Here is a 16,293-nt window from a genome sequence, read left to right on the forward strand (position 1 = left end):
AGCGACGCCAGAAGACATTGGGACATCCCCTGCTAGGCAACACGTTTAAATGAAGAGGTCCTCTCGCATTGTATCATCAGTGTATAGTAACTAGTCGCCATAATCACATCAAGATACCATCTCATGACCTCGAACCACTTCAAGTATTCAAAAAGTATTGGGTATTATAACCAGCGCTACTCCTACAAAACTACTCCAACTTTGTCATCCGCTGCTCAATGCTCATATATGCCATTCGTCTCTAAATCAAGCCGTGATAGATATCTCAAGCAACCGGAACGTCAGAGACCTTTGCGGCGGCACTATCCACATCCATCTTGTCGTCATCGGCCGCTGAAGCGCCATTCGTATTGACTCCGTTCGCCTTGGGAGCCGCACTTTGAGGAGGCTCGCCGTCGATTCTGTTTTCCTTGTCTCCTTCGCTCGGCGCTCGTTCTTCCTTGTCCTCGCCAAAGGCGCGCGAACCTTGGTTTCTCTTCCACCAAGTGCCGGAGACGATCTCTCCTCGAATCTTACTCAGGCGAAGCTTCTCGCGCTCCAGCTCAGCCCCGTTAAGGCCTCGGCTGGCCGCGTGCATCTCTCCCATGGCCTTGCGCATTCGCTCTCTGCGGCCTTTGCCACGGAGACGGTTTTGCGTGCCGGCGCCATTCGTGACCCAGCGAATACCCGTAATCATGTAGCTGATGCCGTCATGGATCGACTGTCGACCGTTGTACCGTCCACCAAATTCTCGCGACTGAATGCCGAAGCGAGTAGTGCTACCGTACTTATCTAATCGTGGGAGAACCACGAGGCTGACGTGCATATCGCGATCGACGGGTACAGTGACAGGGCCTGTCCTGGGCGGCTTTTCGAGATATGTGGCCGAATTGGCCTCCAACCGGGCCTTCTCCTCCTTCTCCTTTTCCTTGCTGCGTCTTTTCGTTGCCGGAACTTCTTTTTCGGGGGCATTGATACCGCGATCGAGGTCCAACATTGCCACGTCCACATCATCAGCCCATTCACCCCGAATCCATCCGCCGTGAATGCAGGCAGCAACGACATCCGAGTCGTCCGTGTACACGTCTGTGCCCCATAATGCCCTGCGAGCCGTGATCTCTTCCCTTGCCGCTGAAGTCAGGTGCACCTTGGGTACCTTCACCGTCAGTGTGCAGTTCTCCTTGTCCTTGATGACATTCCAAGGAAGTGGCATTGGCGTCGAGGAAAATCCGCGGCCGGATGGAACATTTGGCAATTGTCTCGCGGGGCTGAGCTTGGGTTCATAGAGCACATCGCCCAGATGGGTTCGCGGCAAGTGAGCAACCGACTCGACCACAGCCTTGGAGGTTACAATTGTCTTCGGCTTGGGAGGAAGAAGATTCGTCGGGCTCTGCACGGCCTGCTTGGCGGGCGTCTCCTTAACGTGTGTATGCTGATGCGCTGGTCGAGGAACATGATGGTGGTGAGCAGCCGGCAAATCCTTCGCCAGTCCTGTCGGAGATGGGATGGGAGTGTTTCCCTTTACGTTCTTGAAAGGCGTGCCGCCACTGGGAGTAGGGGTGGGGGCATTGGCGTGATCGACAGCATGATGACCATGGTGGTGATGGTGATGATGGCTGTCGTCGTTAGTCGTTGTAGAAAGACCAGAGGGAACCGGGACGTACTGATGGTGGTGGTGTTGATGAGTCTTCGGGCGCTTTGCTCGACCAACAGGCGTCAGTCGTCCCGTGCTGTCCTCGTCACCCTTGGTCTCATCTTCCTTCAACTTTCTCCGCCTGCCCTTGGGTTTGGGCGCTGCTGTGTCTGGTCCAGACTCGTGCGCTGGGCCGTCTGTTTCGTCGCGTCTTGCAAGACTCGCGTTTGTGTATGGCGATGGAGTCACGGTGTTGACAGGGCTGCCAGTAAGGGTGACTCCGCTTCCTATCCCGGAGAACATCTTACCAAACTCGCTCTTTATGCTGAGCTGCCCTGGTGGTCCTGGCTGTCGTGATTGTGCTCCTTGGACAGCCTGAGGCAGCGGCGACACTCGTCCTTTCCGATTAATTTCCTGGACCGCCAACAAATTTCTTTGATTATTGTTTGGATGCTCTTCCGCAGGTCGGTTGCGAGGCGAATCGTACATTGGCGGGCCATGAGGTGTGCTGTATGCGACTGATGGAGGCGGCGGGCCTTCCTCGGCCGGACGGCGATGCGGCGGAGGCGGTTGCCCTTGGGGGTGTAAGTGATTTATCCGTCGCTCGGGAGAGTCAAAAGGCTGCTGCTGCTGTTGTGGTTGTTGTAGCTGCAGGTGCGGCTGACCGGGCTGGCCGGGCTGCCCTGGTGGCCCGGGCTGGCCTGGAGGGGGCTGCTGAGCATGATTGGGAGGATACCGATCGTTGGGAGGTGGCTGTTGCTGGAACTGAGGAGCCGGAGCGGGATGACCCTGACCTTGAGGTGGGTAGCCAGGCGCAGAGGTCGGAGGGTATTCGTGATGCCTTGGGTGTAATCCAGCGGGATCGTACGGTACTCTAGACTGATCAAAAGGCGGCTGCTGTCTTGGCGGCCAAGGGCCTTGTTCACGTTGCTGCTCCGGGGGCCGGGTAAATGGCGGAGGCTGGCCTCTTTGAACTTCCTGGGGCCGATATTCGCCCTGGTGTACAGGAGGTCCTCGACCGCCGTCGCCTCCCGAATATGCTCTGTCTCTGCGCTCTCTTTCCCTCGCCTGCTCCCTTTCCCTGAACTCGATCTCATCCCGGCGATCTCTTTCTGCGCGGTAACGGTCATCAAAGGTCATGGGCTTCAGACCGGGTCTTTCAGGATTGTACTCCATTGAGCCTCTGGATATCTCCTCTCGCCTCGGATACATCTCTTCCGGTCCGTTATTTCGACCCATATCAGCAGACCTCGGCGGCATGTTCTGGAACGACTTTGGCTGGCTCGTAGGCCTCGGCGGAGGGCCTTGAGGCATTCGGCTCGATTCTCTACCATCTTGAGCTGAAGGTCCGCGCTGGTGGTAGCTCTGCTGGGGTGTGCCGTACCGCTGCATCTCGGGCGTGGTCGAATAAGTACCCTGTGGTGATGCAGCAGCGCTGCCTCTCGGATCATACGGGCGCTGATGGTCTGGTGTCTGAGGTCTTCTGAAAGGCTGGTAGTCGGAAGATGCAGAGTGCATTCTCGGGGAAGCCTGCATCGTCGGCGCGAACGTCGGCCCAGAAGGCGCCGAGGTCGCAGGCGCAGGAAAATGCGAAGGCGGTGGCTGCGACTCTCTTTGCGCTGCCGGAGGACCGCCCAGCATGGAGGATATTGACATTGAACTACCGGTGCTTCCCGTTCTTTGTATTGAGTGTAGCGAGGGTAGCTCGCGGCCCCCCGGAAATGAAGTTGGATGACCAACATTCAAAGGCGGAGCTCTTGGCACAGGCAAGCCATAGTGTCCCATCTGATGCGATCCCGGAGGAGGTGGGTTCCCGGGCTGGGGAGGAGAGCCAGGAGGAGGCATATTACGATTCATCGGCGGGCCACCAGGTAATGAGGATGCACTCGGGTGTCGAGAGTGGCCCGAAGGAGGAGGACCCGAGCTGGGCTCTTGTGGGAACGATCTCGGGCCCGATGAGTAGTATGGATTTTCTGAGGAGCGCCGCTGATGCTCGGCATATGGAGGATTATTCGCAGGCGGATGGGAGACGGGTGGGAATGGCGACTGGTTCGGTGTTGATGTCGCGGTCGCGTTCGACGATGGAGGAAAAGGTGAGCGGCTGTACTGCGAAGCAGCGTTGCGCGAGAAGGGCAGCTGTGGCGGCTGTCTTGGATCCATCGCGCCGAGTTTTTAGCTCAAAGCCCACAGGGTGGATTGCACATAGGTGTCGGAGGGTGCGTCAGCGCGACGGCGACTAGGGTGCAGTGGATGCTATCGCAAAAGCAGACTCGTGTGCGGGTGCCGAAGAGGATCGCTCGATAGGTAAAGGTATCGTTCGGTGCTGGTCGCAGTGGTGAGGGTTCGACAAGGCGACGGTTCAAGAACCGAGAGTGTGGTGTTGTGGGAGGGTAAGGTTGAGGGTGAGAGGCAAGGTGAGGTGAGGTGTGAAGCAAGGTAGGGAAGTAGGAGGGAAGGGTCGAGGAACAGAGGAAGATCGCGACACACTGTTGTGTTACACGGACGCAGAATTATTTTGGATTCCCCTGGTCGGATCCTGTTTCGGTGGAGCTGGGCTGGCCGGCTGCTGGCATTGAACAGCTTGTGCCTGTGCTCACTCTCGTTTTTTCCCTCTCTTTCTTTTCCTTGGCCCTCGCCTCTTTTTTTTGCAGTACCTCGGGGGCCAGGGGTGTGAAGGTCCAGGTGGAGGTGATGGTGGACTGGCGACAGGGTCCCGGTTCTTGTTGGTGTGGGTGGGTTGAGGAGATGGTTGTGTCTTGTCTTGTCTCCTTCGGGGATGGGGGGAAGACTCAAGAGAGAGGTCGAGATCAAGGTCAAGGTGACAAGGTGGTTCACCCTTGATCACTGCAGTCTGCAAGGTGGTGGTAAGAGGTCAAGCTGGAGACGCAGCTAGGTCCAAAAGTCGAGTTCGACCACTCGACCTGCTGTTGCTTGGAGACTTATCCGTACCTCAGGTTGGGGGACTTGGGACCGTGAGCTGGTGACCTTGGGGCCGCCGCTGGCAAATGGGCGCAAATCAGCCGGAACGCGACAGGGATGCCGGGGAAGGTTCGTTCGCGCTAGTGAGACAGGTGGCCCCCCGTTGATGGGAAACGATGATGTCGATGCGCCGCGCCCGGGGAACGAAGTATGTATGGATGTTGTTTTCCCTACCGCAAGCCGGTGGGCTCCTTTGTCGATTGACAGATTTGACGTGATGAGTTGGTGAGGTTGCTTTGTCCGTGGATGCTCAAGTCGAGTCGTAAGGTGCCGGTAGGTAGCTTTTACCGCGCCAGACTCGAGAAAAATGTGGTGATGGCTTCACGTGACTATCCGATTGAGTAGGTAAGGTACCTTAGGTAAGGAATCAGCTACGTACTTTCCCTAATGTCGATTTGGATGGAAGGAAAGAGCCGATGATGTAGAAATAAAGAAGGAAAGAAGGATCGGGGTAGATACGTATTCAGATGTGTATTCCTTCCTGAACAGTTCCTTCCTCTCGAAGCTGCAGGAACCCAAGCTGAAAGGGTATCGTGCGCCTCACGACGAACGCAGAAGCTTCAAGACAGGACCGAACGGCGCGCAAGGCGTGGAGGAGCTGGAGAGCAGCAAGGAGACGATGGGGGGAAAATGAGGGGGGACGAAGATGCGCAAGGGGACATGGACGATCCAAGGGGCCCTATCCGTACCATGGCACACTATGGCAAGGTAAGGTCAGGTAAGCTTATGCAGGAAGAGACGGTCCGCAGAGTCTTAGTGCGACTGTCCGTTGGCAATAGTACTGCCGTCAAAGGTCAAAGCATCTGATCGAGTAACACGGGAACAGGAACGAGGGCGGGGAAGAAGAGAACGTTGAAAGTCGACAGCGCATCGCCGCATGCCAGAAACGAGGGACGCACGGCAGCTCTGCAAAGCATTTCTTACAAATGGGCTGTCACATCATCACTCTAGTCTCCGGGCAGGTAAGGTAGTCTTCGGGCAGGCAAAGGAACGAGTGGGTTTGTCTGCCGTGCTCGAATCGTAAGAGAGGGAGGGAGGGGAAAGCAAGGCAAGCCACCAGACAGATGCAGAATGCACAATGCAGAGAGTTGCATGCGGGATGCCCCAACTTCCAAGCACCTCTGGAAAACTGGCGGTGGACAAACTTGGCCCCAAGGCGCAGGGTTCCCCAGGACGAGTCGTGCGAGAGTGCGAAGGGCTGTGTCTTCCTTTTGTTCTCGCTGAGGTTAAAGGTAACTTTTTGGCGTGATGCTACGTACACGACCATGCTCATGCATCTTAAAAGTACAATTATGATGGAGAGAGTCAGGTATCTCACCCGCAGCAAGGGGAATGGAGGCAAAGGTTGGGGTAATTAAGGTGGCGTGCCTTGCGTATTGTCTTGGGTGTTGCGCGCCGTGTCTGCGTGTCTCTTGTCACTTCAACTCTTTCATCTGAGACTCGAGAAGGTGTCGCGTCGATGCTGTGGCCATGAACTTGACCTTGATATCGACCGTTGTTGACGGCAGATGTAAGCAGTCACGTAGTATGATAATTCGACAAAGTTCATCCGGCAAGTGGTGATATCCTATTCCACCCAGGTACACGCAATGTCAACGAGACCCTCAATGACCGACGCTATGGCTAGATCCTGACATGCTCAAGAATGTTTCGTATCAGTTTGCTGAAGAAGATGAGGTGCACATTCTATCTGTAAGATGGAGCTGTTGGGGCTCTTCCTATGTGTAACCTGGCTATTCCTTATGAATTCACACTCTCTGCTTCACTCAAAGCTAACAGACAGGCTAGTAGATGCGCAAAGACAAGAAAGACTGAGGCAATTCACTCGAATGCTTTCAGTAGCAGACCCAATACCTCAGTACCTTAGTTACGTGACGGTGACAATGACAGATTTCACTCAGTGACAGACTGACGAGACGAAGACGGGAAAGCTGCCGGTACGTATCGCCCGCCGCCCGCCGCCTTTCCCCTCGCTCCTGGGAGCCACCCTGGACCCCCATTCCATTCCTTCCCCCAGGTCAGCCCCAGCCAATGATGACGCATCAAATGACCGGATCACCCAGTTTTGTGTTTTTTTTCTGTGCCTGGGGCCCTGGGGGGAAAGTTGGGAAGGACCCGCCCACTGCCATGAAGAGCTTCCAGGTGCAGGAGCGCAGCAGCGGCATGACGGGCGGCGCTGAGTGTCGCATGGGCCCGGACCTGGCCCGACAATCTTGGAAACCTGAAGCTCCCTTCGCTTTTCTCAATGGAATGAGGAGAAACTCGAAGGGGCCCACCTGGCACCGACAACGGGACGATGGTGCTGGTGCACAGTCAGCGTCAACGTGCAACTGGGACGGGAGGCCATGTCACTCCCGTCACTCGAGCACTTCAATGCTTCAACGAGCCCTAGGCTCTTCTGTTCTTGAGGGAACTTGGAAAGGAAGTTACGTAAGGTACCTATGCAGAGGCACCGAGGAAAGGAAAGTTGACACGATCAGGTCGGGCGCGTCAGGGTGGTCAGGGGCTCCTTCAGTCAAGCAGGGTTCAGGTCCCCCCAACCACCCGGCCTATCCTTCCCCGTCCATGGATCACCGCTGGGCCTTGGTGTTGGGCTGAGAAGGAAAGCGGGGGCAGGCAAGGCCGATGAAGCAGGTGCGTCAACAGGGTGACTGGTTGCCATCATAATAATAAAGTACCTCAGACTCATGACTTATCTCTTGACTGCCATTGCATTCGGTGTCTCGCTTCCAGCAGAGATGCACCAAGAAGGGAGAAATGCTACACCTTGTTTTCTCGAATGTAAAATGCCCGGGAAGAGGTTGAGAAAATCAATTATCACGCAAAACTGCGCCTTCCTCGTCTCGAAATTGGAGGTGTATCCCATGAGGAAGCTTAGGCAAGCATAGCACAGCAAAACAGAAAGAACGGCGTGGGCCGTGGTAGCTCTTTCCGTCACCCTTCCCCTTCCATTGGAAGGTCCCCACAAACAGCTCCTTCCCCAAACTCGCTCCCAAGATCCCGTGCCTGCCCTGCGACATCGACCCGCCCAAGGCACGCACTTTCCTTTCCGCAGTGCACCAACAACAAATTCGAGGAAAAGCTCTTTTGCGACCTGACCTTATTACCTCATCCATTGACCATTCCAAGAAAGTTGCGGAAAGCTATTCGATCAACTCCACCCTGGCAATCTAATTCTGCCGACAATCGGCCAGTCATTGCTCTAACCGCGGCAACTTGTCTTCTTCCTGTGCGTGTTCGTCGGACATCAGGCACATCACACTATTCGGGGCAACAGCGTCCGGCGAGAGCCGAAGACCAGAAAAGAAGAAAAAAATCACTGCACTACCTTGCGAGATGCCACAGGGCCCGCCGGCAGCTATCCGCGCTCCTTGCAAAAAAAACAATCCAAGAAAAGTAGGTCAATATCTAGCAAACCCTGACCGCAACAAAGATGCAGGGGATTTGAACAGACCCCCCGGCCGCCAGAGGGCGGTGAAGAGGCAAAGACGACCATAGCTTCACCCAATGCCCTTCACCGATGGCTCATCCCGACGCCTACCCGCCATAGATGCATAGACCCGAGTACTATCCACTACCTCATCTAGACCCTTGAGAGCAAGCAAGCGAAGCCAACGAACGCGCTTGGAGGCCCCCTGACCAACGACAAACTACAATCATGGAAGGGATGGGATGTCTGGTCACCTCGCGGTCAAACGTTGTGTTATTCTGCCATGAATTCGGCACCGGCTTTGCAAATGCACATTGTCAGCGTGTCTTTCACCCTCCATCAGCCAGTCGCTCATCAACGTCCAACTCTATGCGCCATTCGCTATCGCTCCGGCCCCCATATCTCATCCTTGCATCACATCACCAATGCGGGAGGCCAAAAGGCGCCTGGCTGATAGCGGTTCGCCGAATCATCCCATAAGATCGACCACGTCGACTATCGCCCGCTGTTCCGTCACCCGTGTATGGCTGGATTCCCCTCGTCTTATGTGCGGCACGACACTCCATCTGGTTCGTCACGCAACACCGCATCCTCCCGCTTTCTGCCAAATGCGGCGTCAGAGACTCTTCAACCTGCAGACTGACAGCTCAACGCATGACGCCGGGATTGACAGGGGGGCCACTTGCCGGCTGCAACCACTTCCGCACATTGTATGTCGCTGCTGAGCGATATCACCAATCATACGGGGGGACTACTTCGCATCGGTTGCTTCAGCTCAGTTTTGCCCAAGCAAAGGCACTGAGTGGTCTGCATTCGCAACTTTTGACCCTACAAGCGTCTCCACTAAGATCCTGCTTCGTGAACATGAAGGGTCACCACATTTCACCGATTTGACATGCTTCCACTTTAGCTTCACACCAGACGGGAGAGATCTTGAGCAGAGAAGCTGTAGGCTCTACTGGGCGACCTAACATACAAATCTCCACGTCACGTCTTCCCAACCCTTCCGCCGCGAAAGTTTGATATTCTCGGCCGCCCGATCACTCGCCGGTCGTCTTGTCGCTCCACCTAGTGGCGGAGCTTCCGCCGCAGGAACCTCAACGCCATCCACGTCGAACCCGAGCGCTAATGCGCTGACGAACCCGAGGGTCTCCGTTTGGGCAAAGTGACGGCCGGGACACAGATGGCGGCCGCCGCCGAACGGGATCAATGCCCCACGTCTCCGTTTCTCATCCCGGGGATCAACGTCAAGGAATCGCTCCGGCTTGAAAGAAGCGGCATCGTCGCCCCAAATCTCCGGCATGAAATGCGTGACGCTTGCCGACCATTGCATATTGGTGCCCTTCTTCAACAGATACTGACGGCCATCCGTGTCTTCCAGTGTAGCATCCTTCATAATACGTCGGTTTCCTATCTGCGCACTGTGGAGCCTCAGAACTTCGCGGAAGCAGGCGCCGAGGAAAGGACAGTCTGCTTCCAGGCTTTTAGCATTAATTGTCACGTCTCGTCCCGTTTCGCTCTTGGTTTCCACAGCCACCCGTATAACTTCCTGCCGGACACGCTCAACGTACTCTGGCCTGGAGAAAACTTCGGCAAATGTCCAGAACAGGTTCGACGCCGTATTCAGCGTTGCAGCAAAGGGAATCAGAAACTCGGTTTGAGAGAGGTCTTCGGAGGCCATCCCCAGCTCGCGTAGATACCGAGCTCGGTCTTGAAGAATCTTTGCCACATCCGAGTTCTCATCTTTTCGTGCCTGGTAGAAAGGTCGGATAAGATCACTCATCCTCTTTCGGGCAGCGATAGCTTTGGGAGCGACCAAATTCGGTGCAACCTTCATCACCAAGAGCCCTGCGCCTTTTTCAAACGTCCTGCTTCATGTTAGCGAATGCCACGCCGCTCATTATGCACTCTCTTCTCACCAAAGATCTTCAAGCATCTTGGCGTCCCACATATTGTCCTTCCCGTACAGAGCAGTCGCAGTGGCCATGGTCAAGGTGCCCTTGATCCATTCGAATCCATCGGACTCTTCGAGTGGGCTTATGCCATTGATTGTGTTCAACACCCCTGCCAAGTATTTCAGAGCAGCATGGTTCATCTTTTGGAGCGCATCCTGGCGTAGATTTGTCGCCATGGTTTTCTCGATCTGGTGCAAGATTCCTGGTTGCATAAGGGTGTCTATGTGATGTTTCGGAAGATCCAGCACAGCCGACGAGGCTTCGATCTGGAAAGGCTCGAAGGAGATGTCTCCGTGGCACATAGCCGCTGCGATCAGAGAGGGCGAGTTTGCCACGTACATCTTGCCATGTAACATCGGTAGTGTGCAAATCGGCAATCTGTTTTCCTTGCTTCATGCTCCAGTCAGCAAAAGAATGTGCACTTGTTCAGACAACCAAAAACATACTACAACCTGGCATAGAAGCCGCCTGATTCTCTGATGAGGGAGATAATATGGCCGAAAACTGGCAGCCTCGGACGAAGCACCGGGGGTTCACGAGGATCGAAGTTCGGAAACATAAGCTTCTTCAGCAAGAACGCCGGTACTAGCAGCAATGCCGCTGTGACTACAATCATCGAATAACTTCTACCTGCCGACTCCGTACTATGAGCGCTAACGTCTGCCATTTTTCGGGGAGATCAATCAGAGCGACACAACGCGCAGTATTGAGAAATAAACGTCAGAGCTCCCATCAGGCTTTGATCGAGGGTATGGCACGATCATATGGGAAATCCCCTCCCCTCATATGGCTAGGGGTGTTAAAACTTCGTTGCACACGCGTGTGGTCAGCGCTAAGAACGCCTCTCAGAGCAATCGTGTCACGAAAGGCGCTCGCCTATCATATTGCCGGTGGAATTTCTTATTCCAGCCACCGAATGAGGGCTGATATTGTATCAGATCTCGAGAAAGGCTGGGAAAAGAAGGGCTTCGTCATGCTTTGACCTGTGGATCACCTGTTTATCCCCTTGTTTCTCTTGATATCTCGGGCTTGAGCTTTCGAATCTTCGTGAAGTCACGCTGTCAGCGAATATTTCATCGCTTCAGCTACCTAAGATGGCAAACTTCTGCACTCGCGCGAAAACGTCCCAATTTGTGCCCGATTCTACAGCAATCCACGAGGAAAGTCTCCTGCCTGAAAGCCGAAGGCATGCGGCTGAAAAGAAGGGCCGTAGCGACCGAATCCTCCAGTCTAGCCTATTTTGATGGTGGCAGGCGATGATCTACGTCCACGCTCAAGTGTGACAGCTCCTTTCCTCTTTGATATGATCCAGGCTCGGGACTATGATCGACACATGGTGCCTTGAGATAAGATTTCTACCGAACTACTTGCGCCCCTGTGGGCCTTCATTCCAGCCGTTGTCCGACCTGCTCATTTCAAAGCAGTTTGAGATCACTGACAGCATACGACATCCAGATCGAGCTGTCCCAAACGCCATCCGAACCCTTGGCAACTTTTGCCCATGCTTTACGCCAATGGTGAGCCAGCTAAGTTCCATAGGAGGCTTTGAAGAGGGCACATTTGTCATTGAGAACTCTCTTTTTCGAGATCACGCAACACCAACGCCTTATGGCCATCCTAGCTACAGCGTGTGTACTTCGTAAGGTATATATCCCAGGCAAACGGCCGGGATTCCTTTCCTAGCCCGTCAGTCTGGCTACTATAGCAGCGGGCTGTTGCATCCAAACGCAACGCACGAGAGTTCAGGGCTACACCTGCAGCTTTGCCTTCTACGCACCAGCCAGCCAATGTACGACCGCGGCATCAGCGTTGCAAAGCCAACGGGGTATCCAAGTGCTACAACTTCACGTCAATGCATACCATCTTAGCTTATGACCATAGTGCGAAACGTCTTTGGATTTGTTTCAAACCTAGATGGCACTGTCAACCACGTCTATGACGATCGATCCCCAAGAAGAAGTCGTTGATTAAACTCCGGGACTAACAACAGCCAACATCGATTCGAGGAATGTTCGTCTCTGGGCAGAGGCGGATGTCTCCCCCGCCACAACATGAGATTATCTTCTAAGGGACATTCCCATGGACCCTCGATCGAAGTGTAGCTTCGCCTTTCGACGTCTTCTTCGCTGCAACCTGGTTGCTTAAGACCCCTGGTGCTTTGAGACATGGGCGAGGGATTGACCGGCCACCCATCCGAGATTGTCGAGATGCTACGGCACGTGGAGACAGAGAACGATTGCGGGTGTGTTGAGCAAAGAGGCACCACACCGAGCCAGCTACGCACCATCGTGAAGATCAAGAAACCTCGCACTGGCAGCTGTCTTTTCCCACCTGGGGCGAACGAATTGCTAATTCAGTGCGGCAAGCCGTATGTCGGTATCTGATCCCTGCATGACAACAGCTTTTTGATGCTTACACTGCCCGCCGTTCGGTGAGCTCCAGCCCCTCACACATCACTACTCGGGTTTCTGTCACCCCGTTGTCACAGCGGGGGACGTGCGGCGTTGAAGTTGAGTTTGCGTCAGGACAGCCATGCATCCCTGACAAGGTCAAGCATCTCCCCAAGTTCTGACGTTTCGCATATTGAACTAAACGGATTGTTTTAAAAACAAGTAGTCAGCCCGTCGACGGTTGATCTCCCGCGCCACCTCCTCCGCCCGCCTATTCACCGGGACAGAATTTAACCAGCGTCCGATCCGAATCTGAAGAGTTGCAAAGGGCAGAACGTCTGCAAACGAGCTTGTGTACCGATAGAATGCCGAAGGGCTCAAGGCAGTATCACGGAAAGACGAAGAACGGGTGCCGACAGTGCAAAAAGCGTCGTGTCAAGGTACGGAATGATCCTTTTTGCAAAGAGGCGGGTAGGCATGAGCAAGACGTGGGCCGCCAATATCGGGACAGACTGGTGACGTGCATGTCGGAGTCCCGGTTTATTGGGTTCTTCCTTCAGCCAGTCACGATGTTGGTTAGCCGAGCAAGACATGATCGCCGTCTGAGTCTCCCAATACTACACTGTACTATCTCAGGGAGCTTGTTCTTTTGCTAACTTGACATGGGGTTCTAGTGCGACTGCGTTGGTCCCGTATGCGCCAACTGTCGCCGTCGCCAAGAACACTGCAGCTATCTCGGGCTACTCGCAGACGCCCTCAATCGCGAAAATGGAGAAAAGGCTAGCGATACCTTGAGTATGGTCCGCCGTGCCGCCACGGTTGCGGCGCACGCGTCTTCACGAGATGCCCTCAGCGTTTCATTACCTGCCGAGAAGCTTCGCGCCGACGAGGCTGAGCTCAAACACCACTTCCTGAACGAGGCCTGGTTCACCTTTTCATTACAGACCGATCCTCGAAAGTGCGACGTGTGGTCGAGATGGGTGCCGCAGCTGGCGTCACGCAACGTGTTCATCCACCAGAGCATGCTGTCTATCGCGGCCCTACACTTATGCTACCTCGAACCGCCAAACGCGAAGCGATACTATTCGATGGCTTGCCAACACGCCATACAAGCGAGCAACTATTTCCGGCTAGCTGTTCCTCAGGTCACAGAGGAGAACTGGCTGGCTACCTTTGTGTTTTCCATGTGCAACGGTATCTTTGGGTACTACCGACCGTTTGCCGACGAGAAGGTGATGGGACAGGTCAGCACGTTTGAGCCTTGCAAAGCTCTTACAGTAATGCGGATAGCGGCCAGATTCTCAGACACGGTCACGCCGCACGTCTTCAAGAGTCCTATACGGGACAAGCTAGCACAAGTCGACGTGAAAGTATGGCGCGACAGCAGCGACATACTGCTACGGCCAACCATACAGAAGAAAGCCAAGTTTGTTGAGTTTCTATGCCTAGGCCCCGAATCAACGGGGATACCAGTCGAAGACATCAAGATATACCTCGGGGCCCTCGGCGCACTCAAATCCTGGATCATGTCTCTCCCCGGACGGCCGAGGATATGGAAACACTTCATCATTTGGCCGTCGCTGGTGTCGGAGCAATACCTCTCGCTTCTGAGGCTGAAGGAACCCGTGGCGCTCATGATATTTGTCCTCTGGATCGAAGTCATGTTCCTCGCGCCGCGGCGATGGTACCTCATGCCCTGGTACGATCGCGGGCACGCCAGCGCGATAGCGGAGCTCAGCAGGCAGGGCGACACGCCCGCCCGCCGGTTCTGGGATGTGCTGCAGTCGGAGGATAGTCAGTCTGATACCACGGGCGAGGATTCCGAGGGCAGTGTGGGGTGGGCGAGTAGTCCGTCCATTGCTAGGAGCGACGACGTCGGGGGGCGAAGAGGCGGAATTGTCTTGCTGTCGACTGGAGAGGAGTATGTTGGGCAGGACAAAGGGTGTGGCGGTGGTAGCAGCGGGTATATGAGCATTCCGGCATTGGCGCAAAAGGCGAGCTGATGATGGCAAATGTCATCGCGTATATCGTCGGAACTGGTCACCTCGCGCACTTTCCGTCGATGGCACTACTGTAAGGACCTGCAGGTTCCTGAACTGACAGGTGCCTAATAGCTTTTCCAGCGGGAGGAAAGAAAACATACTCTGGTTTCGAGACCAGGTCGGGGGAACATTCCACGATCACGACTACATCTCGTGTTTGGCCTATATAATATGGCCCTAGTGACACTGCCCTCAAGCTGCGAAAGGTCGCGATGTGTGTTATCATGGCCTGGCTGGGGCACCAATCTGACCGTACCGACCGATTTTTGATCGTCTACTTTTGGTCCGGTGTCCCATCGACGATCGATTACGATTCTGGAGGCACGATGGACTAGGCGATCGCACACTCATCAGCACCAAGCATGTCAAGCCTGTTCTGCTCTAGCTATCAAGATAAACCAAATCACATACTAAATATTATTGTTTAACTGAATGTCAGCGCTTCAATACCCTACACTGGTGTACACAAGTGTCCCTCAATAATGGTAGTAACATGATGTCTGCCAAGCACGTGCATCTCCATGTCAATAGCAGGTAGACACACCATCTAAGATGCCCGGCCCAAGTAAGGACTCGCTGTCTGATAAGGACCAATCCTACATCGGCGGTTAAGTTCAGCAACCACTCAGAGACGGCCCATTTGAGCAAGTTTCCTTTCACATGTTCCTTTCATCACGTTACTACGCACCATTGCTGTGCTTTCTTGGTGCGCGAATTTTCGTACGCTCTGTACAGAGTACCTTTTACGTTTGCCATTGCCTTGGGGGTATAAGGTGCTGAGGTACGCGGGCGCGCCAATGCCTCTAACAGCAACTCCGCGTGAAGTAAAGGAGCGCCCGCCCCACCCCGCCCGTGTCGTGCCGTTGGACTGGGCTCGCTAGGAGGTGTGGGGTGACGGCATGCAGGCGGGAGGTTTCGTCCGGCGTCGGCGGGTGGTAGGAAACCTTAGTTTCAGCCTGATGATTTGTTTTTCATACTGTTGTGAATGTGGACAAGTGTTACACATGTATGGATTCCAGAGACATGCTTGAGTCCGACTTCTCATTGCTTCGAAGCTGGAATTCTCGGTAATTTCTGGACCGGTCGGCGGGAGTTAACGGCACGGAAGGGATGGGAGGGAGGGAGGGGGCAAGGAACCGATCCCGGAGGCGGGTGCCATCGGCTTTCGGGAACGACTCCGCCGGTGGGGTTCAACGACACATAGTTTAGACACCTCCACCCTCTGTGATTACTTCGCACCTCATAGGACGTGGAAGTGAATGTACGGGGGCAAATGTGTACCAAACAACTGTACTCGCGGTGATCGTCGGGGCGAGACGCGAGGTACGTCTAGGACCTGGACTGTTTATGTACTGCATGAATACTGTTGGGAGAGCACTGGCCGATCCCGCCCCTAGAAGCGCTGGCCGAGCAAGCGGGCGGAGGTCTGAAGGGGGAAAAGGGCTCAGGATTGCGCATGTATGATGTCTTTTACCCCGCAGGAGATAGTCCAAAGTTCGTGCTATGCAGTCTCTTATCAATTGTCTATATAACATGCTCATATCTCGGTCGTCTTCCTCCCTTCTTTATTTTTCCCTTTCTTGTAACCAAGTTTCGTTGACCAGCTTCGATATACACACACAAATAGTAGGCCCATTTCCGTGTAACCGGACGCATACAGACTGACACCCTCACAGGAGGCACTTTGCCGTACAAGCATCTTCACGAGTATGTGAAAACTCTTGAGCGCAAATGCATGAGCCGGTGCCCACCCGAGCGCAGACGTCGCTACCATCACTCTTCCCCATGATGGGTTAGCAACCGATGCCGACGGTGTGGCTGAGAATATACGGCCTTGAACTTGATCTGGATAATACCAGCGAAAGGATCATGCACCCTAACACAA

The 16,293-nt window shown here is 54.5% G+C and overlaps 4 protein-coding genes across 4 annotated transcripts; 1 reads left to right on the forward strand and 3 right to left on the reverse strand.

Annotated features, from left to right (window-relative positions):
- Window positions 1-265: 265 nt before the first annotated feature.
- On the reverse strand, window positions 266-3,772 carry CPAR01_13137 (histone deacetylation protein Rxt3; the record flags this gene model as incomplete). Its single annotated transcript, XM_060497391.1, has 1 exon — window positions 266-3,772. The coding sequence occupies one exon, from the start codon at window positions 3,770-3,772 to the stop codon at window positions 266-268; it is 3,507 nt and encodes a 1,168-aa protein (XP_060343784.1).
- Window positions 3,773-8,988: 5,216 nt separating this feature from the next.
- CPAR01_13138 (prostacyclin synthase) lies at window positions 8,989-10,317 on the reverse strand (the record flags this gene model as incomplete). The annotated part of the gene is made up of 2 exons (XM_060497392.1): window positions 8,989-9,889; window positions 9,941-10,317. The coding sequence occupies 2 exons, from the start codon at window positions 10,315-10,317 to the stop codon at window positions 8,989-8,991; spliced, it is 1,278 nt and encodes a 425-aa protein (XP_060343785.1).
- Window positions 10,318-10,421: 104 nt separating this feature from the next.
- Window positions 10,422-10,592, reverse strand: CPAR01_13139 (prostacyclin synthase; the record flags this gene model as incomplete). The annotated part of the gene is made up of 1 exon (XM_060497393.1): window positions 10,422-10,592. One exon carries the CDS (start codon window positions 10,590-10,592, stop codon window positions 10,422-10,424), a length of 171 nt encoding a protein of 56 aa, XP_060343786.1.
- A 2,139-nt stretch (window positions 10,593-12,731) lies between these two features.
- CPAR01_13140 (uncharacterized protein) lies at window positions 12,732-14,369 on the forward strand (the record flags this gene model as incomplete). The annotated part of the gene is made up of 2 exons (XM_060497394.1): window positions 12,732-12,806; window positions 13,041-14,369. The coding sequence occupies 2 exons, from the start codon at window positions 12,732-12,734 to the stop codon at window positions 14,367-14,369; spliced, it is 1,404 nt and encodes a 467-aa protein (XP_060343787.1).
- Between the last annotated feature and the right edge of the window lie 1,924 nt (window positions 14,370-16,293).

This window comes from Colletotrichum paranaense (genome assembly GCF_030867605.1).
Source record: "Colletotrichum paranaense strain IMI 384185 chromosome Unknown Scaffold_12.1, whole genome shotgun sequence".
NCBI classification, from domain to species: Eukaryota; Fungi; Ascomycota; class Sordariomycetes; order Glomerellales; family Glomerellaceae; genus Colletotrichum; species Colletotrichum paranaense.